Source organism: Salarias fasciatus, chromosome 10 (assembly GCF_902148845.1).
Source record: "Salarias fasciatus chromosome 10, fSalaFa1.1, whole genome shotgun sequence".
Classification (NCBI taxonomy): domain Eukaryota; kingdom Metazoa; phylum Chordata; class Actinopteri; order Blenniiformes; family Blenniidae; genus Salarias; species Salarias fasciatus.
The window spans coordinates 10,042,394-10,057,600 of record NC_043754.1 but is presented as its reverse complement, the minus strand read 5'-3'; the positions used below and the strand labels follow the sequence as shown (position 1 = coordinate 10,057,600).

Sequence of the window (15,207 nt, the reverse complement as noted above, 5' to 3'; positions counted from 1 at the left end):
AAAATGACTTTTCAGTCATAGGATTGATGATGATAAAAAACCATGATGAACCAGATAATTGTGCTATTTGTCATGTTGTCACGAGTGCTAATAAATTTTGCAGCAACACAAACTTGCAAGCCTCTAGGTAAGAGCACATCACAGAGAACGAGCCAGAGAGAAAACACTAATAAAGCCTTGACTTTTTCACTCCCGCTAATAATTTCCAGGGAAGCTCTCGCTTATTGGAGAGGTGATTCATCCTGCAAACAGAGGAGGAATGCATCAGATTTATTTTTGATCTTTGAGGGGTTTTTTTCCAGTACTCTTATCGAAACAATCTCAATAAAACTAAATTAGCCATCGGGACATGTTAAATTCTCTGTCGGACAATGATTCAAAACATTAATCAGTGTGTTATTAGTGTTAATAAGAACAGTGTATGTGTAAAAACCCAAACACGAAGCACGACTAAAAATCCTGAAGGTATAATATTGAACAGTGCAGACATGAGGCGGAAATGGAGAAGACACGCGCTGCACTTTAGAGCCAGCAGGGGGCGGTATTGTCAAAGGAAAGAGCAGCATATGCAGCCACATCTATGCGGGATCTTACACATAATAGTTAATAATCATAGGACTTCTCTATTTAGTTTCACTCTGTATGTTTATTGCTCTCTTTCAAATTCAGTTTATTTTTAATGGAAGGTGGAAATGTAAACGTGATAAGGAGGCGAATCATGTAGTTTGGCAACAAATAGCATGTATTTCTAAAAGATGTTGCCAACAACAACAAAAAAGCTGCAGAATTGTTCTGTGTCTCTTAAACGTGACCTAAATACATTTTACAATAAACAGACTGACCGAGTGTACATATATCTTGGAGAGAGTCAGACCAGCATACAGACAAGTTTTAACCGATGAATAATTTAGCAGTGTTGCAATCCCAACAACAAAAGAAATACAAACTCATATAATTTTAATGATCCCAACGCCACAGACTGTGTACCTGTTGTCGAGGTGTTTTTAATGGGAGGTGTGTTTTTATTGATGGACTGAAGCTCGCTGCTGTGTCCTTGTGCAGCAGATGCGGTCCCTCTGGTTCTGAGGCAGATCCCGTGCTGTCAGAGTGCACTATGTCTCATCAGAACATCTGTTGTCATCGGCCCTGCCTGTCATCAAGCGTCTGTCACGGCTCAGTCCCACGCTTCTTGTCTGAGTAAAGAAAAAAAAAAATGTGCAGGTTCTTTCCTCCTCGAGGGGAAAGTTCTGCCCTTTTACGGAGTCGTAAAGCTTCATTTTCAAGAAATGATGAATGATATTATTGCTGAACGGATCAATTATTAATGGCACAACATACAGAAACTAATGCTTATCCTGGTGCCTGGAATATTTCACCGTGCTGAGAAATGTCTGCAAATGCAGGGTCCAGATAACCTATCTCACACTGTGAGATTATGTTGATTTAATATTTGGGGCACGGATATAGGGCACAGTGCACAGCTTGTGGCTTTGCTCAGTAGCTTTCAGTTTTCAGGCCTTGTTTCGGTGTTCTCCATTGCGAGCATTTTCTGCGCTGCTGGCCGACCACAGCCAAAGTTGGAGCTTCACATGTTTTAAGTGTTGCTAAAAGTTTCTCAGACTGCGGCGAAGTCTGTCACACTTCCAGATGTCCTCAAAGTGGCGTCCTCCTGGGAACAGTCCTCATTCAACTCCGCTGCAGCCGGTGACTGGAATATATTACAACAATCCCTGAAACATGTCAATGATACCACTGAATCCTTACTGAAGTATTCTAATATGACATATCCGTGATACAGGGATGCCTTTGACTTTGTGCAAAAACCTCCATCGAGCTCTTTTTAGATTCAAAGATAATAATTTCACATCTGCATTTCCCTGATAGAGGTCACATTGTAGGCTTTCATAAATAACAGTATGGCTGACGCAGGATCTTCCACTTGCCTTGTCCATATCTTCGGATCTTGCAGGCCGGAGGTCAGAACACACTTGAGGCCGCGTCTGAGCTTGATGTGATCCAGTAAGTCATTGGTGTCGAGCAGCCGAGCTGGATGCTGCGCGAGGGCCGGGGTGATGGTCGTGAGCCGCAGTGGCAGGCCACGCTACAGGGTAGAACAGCAGCTACGGCACCGCAGCGCGAAAAAAAAAAAAAGGCAGCCAAGTTAACCCTATTTATATGCAGTAGATGTGGGGCATAGTTTGAGGGTGCAGTGAACTTAACTGTCCAGTTTGTGTAATACAGCGCGGTTTGAACCAGTTTTTCTGTGCTGGTGTTTTGTTTTTTTTTTGTCATGAGGCAGAATTTTATTAGTTTTGTTTTGGTGTTACTTTGCTGCAGGCTGCACAACTGACCTTTTAGGCACTCACCATAAAACATGACGATGTTGCACTCGTGGTTCCAAGTAAAAACCTAAATTGGTGATATTATCATACTAGACGACTAACAAGGAAAGCCTACTGCTATCTACTAGTCATTATTGACTTTTTTTTTTTTTTTTGAAGAAAACAACGACAAAAAACCTTTTTTGAAGTCCACACACTATAATGCATACTGGGCCATGTTTTCACCATTATACTAATTTATCTAAATTAGGGACATGGTGGCATGGGCAACGGCAGAGAACATCGTGGACAGATGACTCCATTATAGTGCAAACACAGAGGGACAATTACACACGTGCACATATTTACAGGCTCTCCAATTACCTTCAAATGCATGTTTTAACAGTGGAAAGGACCCAAACATCAGGAGAAATCTCATGCATGAACTCACGCAAGTGTGCGAACCATACGCCTCTGTGCAGCCCTCACATTACTCAGTTTCATTTTCTCTTTAACCTTTCAGGTCAATGGGAAAAAGAGCTTGTCATATTCGGATCTTTATAGAAAAAGCGATATTTGTCATACGGCGACTCGTTGAGAACAAATTGCCAACATGCTGTAATCTGTGTGTGACGAGCCTCCACCTGTGCCAATCAGCCTCCTTGTTTGGAGCTGTAATTGCTCTTCCCCTTTGAGCTGATCAGTGCAATTTGGCGCTCAGCAGTGAGACGTCAATGATGTTTACTAGGTGCATCAGTGAATGAAGTGTTAATGCCGCCGTTCAGCCTTTGTTATACCTCAGTGCATATGGCTCTAAAATAATTCCTGGGATTCATGTGATTTATATGTGCTGAAAAAATATTTCACAAAAAATGAAAAGTTAAAGACTGAAGTGGAACCATATGTTGACACTTGGCTCAGCCTCAAGAGGCATAAACTGTGCTGGAAGTCCCCTCTCAGATAATAATAATAATGATAATAATAATAATAATAAGACAAATATATCTTTCAAGTATGTCTCCATGCATGCATTTGTCCCTCTATAACCAAAAACATTCTCTCTCAGGATTTTCAGAGGTTATTCAACATGCTTTATTATACCGAACCATAATCTAGCTCTGATAATCAGTAATAACATTTGATTCTTTGGACTGGCATAAGTCCTATAAGACAAAATGTTGAGACCAGTACATACAGTAAATGAGAAGTTCTTGTTCTTCAGTTTCTCTTAAAACTCGCTCTTGTGGTATTTTGTGTGCAGATTAGAATCAATGCTGCTCCTAAGAGGAAATGTCCAACCAAAACAGGATGCTCAGTCTTCGTGAAATAAACTCTTGTTGATTTTGTTGTATATAGAAACAGTTGCAGAGCTGCTGTCTCTCCTTATGCTACTCACTGTTAGCATTAGTTGAAGCCATTTATTAATTATTCAGCCAAATTATAATCGACTAAAAAACGCTCAGTAGTATCTGTCCTTTACTTCTAAGAAGCAACTAATGGGAAATTCTCGATAATGAGCACATGAAGAGTCGGATTACACCTGGAACCTCATCCTAACTCCATGTTTATTTTCAGTAAAGTTCAACAACAGAATAAGAACTAAACCAACTGTTAAATGATAATTGCCAGCATATAATCCATAACTTCATGTGTTTTGTTCATAGTTCACTGCATTCATTGTTGAGATTTCACCATCAGGGCAAGAGATTGTTTTAGAAAACTGAACATCGATAATTAAAATATAACCGGCTAATTTGTTTTGTTCTGTAAGAGCTTTGCCTGTGGGGAACTCTGTTAAAGACGCAGGCATGTTTAATCAAATTTGCATCAATATTCATCTGTGCTGCAGCACCTTAGCTCCCTCTGGTTACCAACATGCTGTTCAAATAAGGACGCCTAATTACCAGATCTCCAGACTTTCCTTTCATCACTTCTTCTTTTTATTTTTTTTCTATTTGTGAGCAATCTGTTCTGCGAAATGTCATTCTGATACACTTGCTGCTTTATCTTTCCACGCCACTTTGAGGGGATGGCCCAGTGACGGCTTAATTACATACTCAATATAGTAATGGACAAGTGGACTTCGCCCCCCAGTGGAATAGATAGACCCTTTTCAATTATAATTATCGCAATTTTTCATTGTGTCAAGAAGAAAAGAATTAGAAGTTCACTGAAGCCGTACTGCCATCTGCAAACAATAAATATCTTTACGTTTTTGACCGGGAAAAATTGGCCCAGTGATTAGAAAGCACTGTGATTCATTCCTCTGCTGAAAGCAGTGGCCTGCAGTGTCCCTCCTTTCCAGAGATATGCTAATTATCATGCTGTTAATAAAGAAGTAGGACATAGAAGATGGAGTATAAATCCATTCCAGACAGTTTTTCCAGTGCAATGCCCGACAGACGTCTTTATTAGATTATCCATTTCTAGATTTGTCCATATGGCTTGTGGGATTTTGTTCGATCATCTTGCTGGAGGTGTATCATGCATATCATAGAAGTATTTTTGAGAATTTAACATGCACCTTTGATTTTATGATGTGTTGATGAATGACGATTTATAAAAGACCAAAAAATTATAGTGGAATTGATACTAATCTGATGTCATCGTCTCAAAGTGTCGGCGTAATTTCTGTGAAAACGGTGTGTAAAAGTAATCTGTCAGTTAGTGACTAAATCAAACATTCGGTTTCCATAATGAAAGACTTATTTAATGGCATCAATAGCCTATCTAAAATCTAGGGATCGGAGAGTAAGAATGAATTTTCTGTCCTTGTAATAAAGGAAGCTGAAATCCATAAACATTAAAGTTTCAGATTGTTAAAACACTTTTCATTTATTGGTGTAAAAAATTACATTAAACTTTCTGGCAATGATGATACAAAGTTAAGAAAATTAGAGTGAAAAATAACGATAATAATCCTTAAAATGTCCAACATTTATTTTTTTTCTTCTTGAGAGCAAATATCAGTGCTAGAGTCAGACAGGTGCACAGTAGCCTGTTTTACTATAATTCTTGAAATCCTACACACGAAGCACGTTTTTCAATCAGTAGTACAAGTTTATGGAGAAAAGGTTGGCGATGATTGACTTGCCAGGCAAAAGGAGAAGAGGAAGGCCAGTGAGGAGGTTCATGGATGGAGAAAAGGAGGACAAACGCGATGCGAAGGAGGAGGAGACAGGATGGAATAAGGCTGGAAGAGGTGAGTATAACTGCATAACCATATGCCACTGCTGAAAGGTAAAGAAATTTAACAAAAGTACCAAATAAAGTCACTTCATAACTCCTCCTATTAAGAGTATTTGTTATTTGCATTCTTCTATGCTTCCACCAATCAGTGCTTAGCCTTGTATATATTAATATTTAATATGACTTATTTAGTTCTAATGCTATCTTATTGATATTTTAGCTCATTTATTGTGTTTTCTGGCCTGCCTGGAGCAATGCTGCAAAGAATTTCTCTCTGGGATCAGTTTCTATTCTATTCTGTTGACTCATAAATCCTTAATATTTACATCTGAAAGACTCTACATTTTCAGCAGTGATGCATAGTTAGTTGACACTCCTTGAATCATCACCTCATTAGTCTCCATGGCATTACTCTTTTTCATTGCAATAATTTGATTTATTTTGTGTTTCCATTTGTATTCATGTATTTCATTTAAAAAGAAAAAAAAAAGAGGTGCATTTTTTTTGATTCTCTATTACAGATTACGGTATTATATGTCCAAATATGGATTATCCCAAATTGGTAAAACATCCTTATTGTGATTGACTTGAGAATAAATATCTCCTCCTGGATTTTCACAGAAGGTTATTTTAGCCAGGTTATTAAAAGAAAATAGAAGGAAAAAAAATCATTCTTACTCATGCTGTTGTCACATCTTGTTAGGATTATTATGATGCACTTCATACTTACATAATTCAGATGTGCTTTAATCATCTCCTCTTCATCTACAATTCTGCTACCAGGCGCTTGTAAAAGACTCCTGAGGCTGATGTATTTATCCTGTTTTGACCTTGTGACACACGCCTACCATTTCACACTGACTTTAAAATTCCTTTTAATTACCTGAAAGTCTATAGAGATTTCAGCCTGTATCATCCTAAATACCACAGCGTGTACAGTGATTTATCGGAAACAGTTCAGTCTGAGTTTATGAATCTTTTTGCCTTTTGCCACTGAGGAAAAAAACAAACAAACCAAAAAAAAAACAAAAAACAGCCAGACCACCAGACTGAAGGGACAGATCAGGCAAGGCATCTACACATCATTTACCATATTTAATTTATGACTATGAGTGAGTAGTTGTGCACAGATTGGTAATTATCTCTGCAGTAAATTTGCCAGGTGGCATGTACACACTTTAGTTTCTTCATTAGGCCCATAAACACTGTGATTAACATGGTGTGTCCACCATTTAGGTAATTATGCAACCTGCGCGAATCCTTTAAAGAGTGTCCTAGAATTTGTTTGTGTCGCTAAATCTGCTGTTGCGCTGCAGGATTTAAAGCACTGCAGTGAACAGGGCGTTTGGTGCAGTGGACTGCACTTTCATGTCACAGCAAGGGAATCTCTTACTTGATTTCTGTGTTTGTGTGGAGTCTGCATGTGTGAGCTTTCTCACAATACCCTATTTTGCCCTAAGACTCCAAATTTTCTGAATTGTGTGTGTGTGAGAGAGATTCTTCATCTCAGGCCAGTGATGGACAAGCCGGTTTGTATCCTCATTGTCAGAGAGATTCAGCCACAAGTTGAGGACGGTTGGTGATAAAAGATTGGCCAATATCTTATTTGGAATGATTTGTTTCTCATAAAGCTTGTTTCCTCATTGATTAGTCTGAATCCATGTCGGCTGCTCTCTTGCTCTCATCGCAGGCTGTAATATTTCAAGGATCGTGTGTTTGATTGCGGTGAACTTTAGTTTGAATCTTCAAGAGCCATGAAAAATGAATTGTGATGACTCCGTGCTCCCACGGCTCTTCCTCTCATCATCACCACGGGAGCTCACCTTTGTACCTCCGAGTCAAATGTCTAGACTGGTATATTGGACAGATTGACAGAGAATCTACAAAACACCGTTATGTGCCCCTTCTGGAGGAATAATAATGAATGGGTTAGGATGGTAAGCTTTTCGTCTTGTAGCACCACTGGGTCATAAATATCAATTTGTTAGCATAGTTACTTCAATACCTCCAGCTGTGATTTTCCTTTCAAGGTCATTTTGTGTTCGGTGCAAATTGGAATTTATTGGAATGTTAATGTACTCTACACTCACGCAGAGAAAATACTTTATTGTAAGCATGTTAGCATTGATCTCTTGACACATGGCCGCAAAAGGTTACACATGCTGCTGCAATGGTTAAGCATTTTCTCTGGAGCTTTAGTACAGTGAACTGGAATTTATATGAAAATCATTTATTATTTATTAACTATTATTTATTTATTGGATTTTCTAAACCAATACAATCTGAAAAACACATTTAGTCGCTGAGATCTGATCTCCAGTGAAATCAGTAAAATGGCAGCTTGTGTTTTAAGATATGCCATGTTGTTAGGTTCAGGAGAGCCGAAAACTCTACGACGAGCCATAAATTACAACGTTTTACAGTCAGCATTAGGAGGAGGAAAGGTTTAATCGTAGAGTTTTATAGCACGTAGCAAGCTCTTTTTTATCTCCTGACCTTTCTAGGGAGCTTCAGACCACTTATTGCAGTCCTGACCTTGGGTGCCATAACACAAAGTACAATATAATCATTTCATCTGAGAGGGATTTTAAAGGCATTACTTTTATTGTTTAGTTACTCGTAAAAACTCCCCCGCGAATTTGGGCTGCTGTCTGATCAGCAAAGCGTCCGAGAGAGCAGCAGGCGAACAGATTAAAGATGCGAACTTTTAATCTTTGACGACCAATGAACGAACAAACTCTCACTTTGTTTACAATCTGCTGCAACAAAAAAAAAAAAAAAAAGAAACCACTCCCCATCTTTCAACTGAAAATTACTATGAAAACTACTTATATTCACATCAGTGTTGCCTTGGTCAGGTTGCACTGCCACAAGTATTTATTTATTAATATATTTTTTGATGAAACAAAGGGATCGAAAGACTTCAAAGGTCTGACGATAACAAGCATCCAGGTTTGATCTTTGGCTCAGAGATTTCTCTAAACTGTTTCAGGTCTCCAAAACTGTTTGGGAATTTACAAAGAGGGAACATTTTTTTTAGAAACTGCTCCACAATTCTTAGATGCAGCTTAGCACAGATGGGTGATTGATGTTCACCATTCCATCTGAGAGGACCTTTTGCCAATTAATCACATTAGTTGTCAGATGCTCCTCCAGGCCCATCCGTTTTCCAGACTTTTGTCACTGTTTCTTGCCGTGTGTTCCCTCCAGTTTACTCTGTGTCCACAGTTGTGAAGGTTATGAAAGTCAATCTCTTTATAAAAAACACATAAAACATGGTCACATTGAGAAACTGACAAATTGGCGCTGACTGATCGTATTTCAAAACCTCCAACCGCTGCAAACTGTTTGTCTGCGCGGTGATTCTCAGTAACTAGCTGGAGTGTGCGGTTTAGTGTGACATTGCCCCTGTTAACCTTCTGGAACAGAGCCAGAACAACCCCGTGCCATTAACTGCGCCGACCATATGGCCGACATCTCATAAATGCCATTTTTATTTAAACTCCATAGGAAGTTCTGGGAAAGAGCCGCTGACATTTACACTCAATTACATCTCGCTGAAGAGGTTGTGTATCAGACAGAGAGTGAGAGGCTCCCTGTACAGATCTCATTCGTTATGAAGGAAAGTGGAAATCATGCCCAGGGTGCACTGCAGAGGCAGTGCAATGATAAGTGGGAAGCTCACCTAAATGCTTAATTTATTGAAGTGCACTCAGATATTTGCCTGGGCCGTTCTGGGGGTTCTGGGGGAAGCTGCTATCGACTGCACAGCAGGAGAATCACTGCACACCTGCAACGGCTGCAACATCCAAATGGCATGAAATATACCATCATATAGCTAATATGTTGCCCAGGCCGCCCTGTTGATTTGAACTGACCTTGGTTTCTGTCTCTAGTGACAGAAAAATAATACCAAAGCTTGTTTTTAGATTATATGCACTGAATATTTAATTCGAGCGCCAAGGGAACTGCAGGACAGCTCCAGCAGAGAGCATTCTGTTTGGTACTGAACTTCATTAAGTCAAATATTCATTGTATGCTGAACTGGAGCTTTAAGTCTTGTCTTGCAATTATTTTTCAGCTTGTGATTTTATTCTGTTGTGATGCTTTTGAAAATATGTTGGCAGTCTATTTTTAGCGGTGCCTTAACGGTTTTCGCTTGTTTTCGTTGACCTCTCTTATTGTCTTTATTATACTGCGTCTGTTGTTGTATGTTTCCTGATGTGAAGCACCGAAACTGAACTCATCAAATAAAACGATATTCAGGACGCCATGGTATTTATGTTTATGCGTTGTGGGAATATTTACTGAATTTGTTTCGATAAATAGCTGAGCTCAGCTTGCCCAGTCTTGTAAATCCAGCATCGAGTCTGTCGTCAGTCCAGGAGGAGAAAAGCAGATTGAGCTGTGAAAAAAAACAAAAACCCAAATCGAATTTGTGCCCAGTGCACAAAAGTGGGATTACTTCAATGTCACAGACTTCGCCGCTTATGGGGGGGCCAACAGTTCAACATTGTTACATCAGTTTTACATGTTGGAATGACGATGCATTCTGCAAATGATTAAAACATTCAAGCCTCATGGAGTTTGCTGTGATTCCTTAAACTAGTCCATCTCCTTTGTTAATTTGAAGCAGTGTCTTATTAACACACAGTGAGTCACAGTGTGTGGCGAGCACAAGTGTTTTTTTTTTTACTTTTCAGCTGGTGAAGTGCCAGCACATCTGGTAAAGGCATTTTTTTTAAACAACAGTTTAATTTCATCAGACTGAGTTTGTGAATCAGTGGACTGAGAGTAATTGCGTAATTTTTCAAGTGGGAGGGAGCACAGATCCACAAATGGCCTACGAACAGTTTCCGTCTGTGAAAAGGTCACGGCATCCAGCGTTTGCCTCATGAAATTCAACTTGATTATAGTGCAGTTGTTCTTGGAGTGTCCTGTGAAAGATTACGGTTATAGCCCGAGCTTTAAATCAAGTCCAGATCGATAAGCACTGACTCTGCTGCCTGTTTTGCTGTGCTGGTTTTTGCAGCAGTCTAAATACTAAGCTGTAATGATTTCTCAAATACACACACACACACACACACACACACACACACACACACACACACACATAACTTGCAAGCTGTCATGTTCCAACAGGTTACACAGCAGTTTGTATTGTATTGCTCAGCTAATCTAAGTACTAAGAGCCACAGATAGTGAGCAAGCAATATCGAAGTGAATGAAGTAATTTAACTTTAGTGTTTCTAAATGGATAAATGATTAAATAAATGCAGGGCAGGCAGAAGAGAGGCTGCCCTAAAACATGCATTCAATAACAATATTTCTCGGGTTGGAATCAGACCCTGCAGGAAACACTGCAGATAATTTGCATTCAACAGTAAAGTTGCAAAAAACGCACAAAGGAAATGAAATTCACCTGTAAGCTGAACATGCTGCCTTTCAGATGTTTTCTGTGTCGGAATTATTGAACGTAAACCCGATGGTGCAAAGAGGCTACATACAAGACACGGTATTGATTCAGACTCGAGTGAAAGGAGGTATGGTTTTCAATGAGAGGGAATAAAAACAAGCGATAGATACCATCAAGTCAACAAACTTCAATCCAAGTCAATCTCGGTTGCTTTAATAGAGCTGTATGCAAAACTGCTTGGAAGTTTCAGAGTGGGCTTATCAACTTAATCGAGTTTGAAGTCACAGAAATTCCCTGGCCATCAGCATGTGAGGGGATTGTGTTGAGTCTTATGTTACTCTGCTATATCTGTGACACTCTTTTGCTTTGTTCTTGATCCCTGATTCCTGTCAAGGCAGTCTGACGCAGAGGCAGGGAATAACTGTTTTGTCATGCTGATGGTGTTGTAATTGGACGGACCCCGTTACAATACAAATACGCTAAGTCTCTACAAGCTTAAAGGTCTGTCTTTACTCATCCTTTCCTTGTTAATTTTCGTCTCTGTGTTTGCAACCCGGGCAGTTTAAAAGGCAGATGTAAGTATAGATACAAGCATTTCATAAATTCGGCATGTTATCACATTTTGTAGCTTGTGAGTCAGAGTCCTTGGAGCTGTAACAGCATGTTCTTTAGTCTGACAGACACACAACGGGGCTGCTGAATGCACAATTGTAAAAATGTTTTATTGTGCTCAGATCTTTTATCAGAGTAGCTGCCCTTGTTGCATGTGTCAATTGCACATTGTCGATATGCTGATATGTCTTTTCAGCTGTGCTCGTAGGGAAAAACACCCTATTTTTATATCTCGCTGGCAAATTCAATACAGAGGATGATTTACAAACATACATCTGAGAAAACCTGAAAATATTTTCTGATACCGCCTTATGTAATTCAGGATCGAAGGGGGCTGAAGCCAATCCTAGCTGACAATGGGTGAAGGAAGGTCTACTGGACAATATACAGGTCGCCGCTTTACAGGATCAAGTCAGGAAGCGGGTCACTCTTATACACAATAGCCATTTTATAGTTAACAATTAACTTCAAACACAGATTTTTGGACTGTGGAAGGAAACTGCAGTAACCAAAGAAATCCCACACATTGGGAAAAACATGCTAAATCCACACAGAAAGGCCATTCTTCATCAACTGAGCTTAGATTTTGAACACAAAGTGTGAAGTGACGATCATTTTGTAAATCTTTTTTATCCTACTCTCTGAACAGTGAGAAAATAAATATATATATATATATATATATATATATATATATATACATATATATATATATATATATATATATATATACATTGCACATGCAGCAGATGACATACTGACTGTGATGGTCCACACTGGCTGCCAGCTGGTTGGTGCGTGGTGCATAGGCAGAGGCAGTACACACACACACACACACACACACACACACACACACACACACACACACACACACACACACACACACACACCACAGCCCAGCAGAGACTGCACCCCCTCACACACCAACTCTGCAGTGACGTGAGGAGGAAGACGGGAGGCTGCTCTTATTATAATTCAACGTCAGACCAAGTTTGATAAACGCCCCCATTCTCTCCCTCTCTCTCTCTCTCTCTCTCTCTCTCTCTCTCTCTCTCTCTCTCTCTCTCTCTCCCTCTCCCTCTCTCTCCATCCCTCCCTCCCTCCCTCCTTTACTCTTTCTCTGGCCCATTTCAGCGGTGTTTATCCACAGTGAGGGGATCTGCTGTCTCTCTCCTCCAACACCACCATCTTTGAGATAAAACACTGGCTTTAAGGCTTCCAGCAGCAGCAGCAGCAGCAGCAGAGAGCTGGCGCTGCAGTTGCGCTGGCACAAATTCAACGTGGGTGCTGAGAGAGAGAGAGAGAGAGAGAGAGAGAGAGAGAGAGAGAGAGAGAGAGAGAGAGAGAGAGAGAGAGAGAGACCAGCCGCATCTTGTGGATTTCTTCCCGTACCAGCCCATGTACATGGTTCTTCCTGCTGTCCCTCTGTTGCTCTCAGACCAGGAGTTGATTTCACTTCTTGGAGGAAGATGTGGCGCCGCGCGGCAGCGACAGTCCTGGCTCTGGTGAATTTTTTGGGGGAGTCGCTGGCAGGCTTTCCAAACCAAATCAACATTGGTAAGTTGAACGGAACACTCCGACCGCATTTCTTTGTTCGCACAGTATGTATAAGACACGAGTCCCGGATGGTCACAGGTCGGCTTTTATTTTTTAATTTTTTTTTTTTTGTGTGCATAATTTATCGCTAACTTAGTTCTCCTGGAAGCCCAGCAGGTTGCGGGATGTTGCGCGTCTCTCTGTGGGCGTTTGGGTAAAAAATAGAGTTGATCCCAAATTGTCCAAATGCTTGTTCCAGTGTATCTGCAGTGCCGCACTTTGTGTAATTCCCACACATTTTTGGACTTGCTTCCTGAAATGAACTAAAAACTCTGGCTTTATGTCTCACTGTGCATCACTAAATTGTCGTATACTGTAATTGCTGCATGCAGCGGATGGACTAATTAGAGTCTGGCTCTCTGCTCTGTAGGTGGACTGTTCATGCGCTCCACCGTGCAGGAGCACAGCGCCTTCAGGTTTGCTGTCCAGCTGTACAACACCAACCAGAATGTGACGGAGAAGCCGTTCCACCTCAATTACAACGTTGACAACCTGGAGTCCTCCAACAGCTTCTCCGTTACGCACGCCTGTGAGTAGTTACACCCTGCATCAACTGCTTTTTCAAGATGCTGATGAGTTGTTCCAGATCCAAACCCCTCCAGTGTGATGCTGAGGTGTTTGAAGTTATCAGCTAACAAAAACTAAATAGGCTCTAACACCCAGACACACTCTTGACGATGTAAAACCATTACCCTCCTTAATAGTCTCATTGGCAGCCTAATCCCAAATTTACACAGATGTTTATGAGTGGAAGTTGGTGTTTAAATAAGATGCATGATTTTAAAAAGCCCCTGACACCTGCCAAGCGTTGAGCCCGACAGTCGAAGTCTGTCATGGTTTCCAAAATCCACCAGCTGGCCGATGGAGCTTGATGTCCTATAATTCACCAAACACAGGGACTTTGTAAACAGAGTAATTCATTAACTCCAGAGAAAATTATCAGCAGCACTTAGATGATAACAGTACTCCAAATTGCAAGGGGAGGAAATATTTTCTTTGTCTTGGTTGCATTGTCGGCCTGTTTGGATAACACGCAGAACCTAAAAAAGTAGCTGCTGTTTGTCAATTAGCTGCAGTTTGCAGAGGTAATATCAGTAATTTACAGAATCACAAATTGAGCAATAGATGCAACATTATCTTTTCACGAAGATTATAAGAAAGCAGAGGCAGTCACCACCACTTCATATGCAGAGAGTGATTTGCTTGGGTGGAATAGAGGGGCTTTACTCTCATCCACCCTCTGCTCTAGATGTCCTTCTGAAATATTTTGTTATCTCTGCTGGGTTAAAATTATTCCTCCCCTCATAGCAGTCAATTCTGCTTCACTAACAGACTGGAGCAAAACACATCAGATGAATTCATCCATCCATCTTCTATTCTACCTGATCCAACTTAAGGCTGCTGGGAGCTGGAGCCAATCCCAGCTGATGAATACAGAGACACACAAACAATTACCGTACACACATGCAGATTCACACCTCCAGGCAATCTCCGAGTCACTGGAATGCTACAGAAAGCTGTTTTACCCAGAGAAAATGTAGACATGCACAGGGAGGACATGCAAACTGCATACAGAAAGGCCCTCAAGCCCAGACTTGAACCATGGAAGTCCTCACTGAGAGGCAGGAGCGCTAACCACTAACCACGTGTATTTTAAACTTTAAATAATGCAGAGCAGTCACTTCTCATGCATTCACAATGAAATTTACTCCAGACTCAGACTCAGGGCGCAAACGATCAGCCTCTTGCCTAGAAGTGAATCTGGGGGTCAGTTACAGAGTTTTGCTTTGGAACTAAAAACTCAGAACAGATACAACCTGCAACTTCCAAAATGCCAGGGACTCGCATTTTTACTCATCCTAGTGAATTCATTTGACTGCATTATATTCGAAATACACATTTTTTACAGATTCCCACAAAATATGCATTGACATATCCACCCTTCTCCTTCCTGGTAATGTTTGCACTGTCACTTAGGTTACTGAAGTCACTGGCGGAGTGTGTTTCAGTGTTGGCTGCCGGTTGAATGTGCATCAGTCGTCCTCTCTCATCTTCTTGTATATATGCACTTTCAAG

The 15,207-nt window shown here is 40.6% G+C and overlaps 1 protein-coding gene across 7 annotated transcripts in view; it reads left to right on the top strand.

Annotated features, from left to right (window-relative positions):
- Positions 1 to 12,742: 12,742 nt before the first annotated feature.
- Positions 12,743 to 15,207, top strand: part of LOC115394967 (glutamate receptor 3) — a 73,529-nt gene continuing 71,064 nt past the window's right edge. For 4 of the 7 annotated variants that reach the window (XR_003932211.1, XR_003932213.1, XM_030100305.1 and 1 more), the window contains exons 1-2: positions 12,899 to 13,092; positions 13,502 to 13,660. Coding sequence is in view for 5 of the 7 variants with exons in the window: in XM_030100305.1 (XP_029956165.1) it covers positions 13,005 to 13,092; positions 13,502 to 13,660 (247 nt within the window). In the remaining 2 variants the exon portion in view is untranslated. Of the gene's footprint in view, positions 13,093 to 13,501; positions 13,661 to 15,207 lie in introns of all 7 variants that reach the window. The other 3 variants (XM_030100306.1, XM_030100307.1, XM_030100308.1) reach the window with 2 other exon arrangements.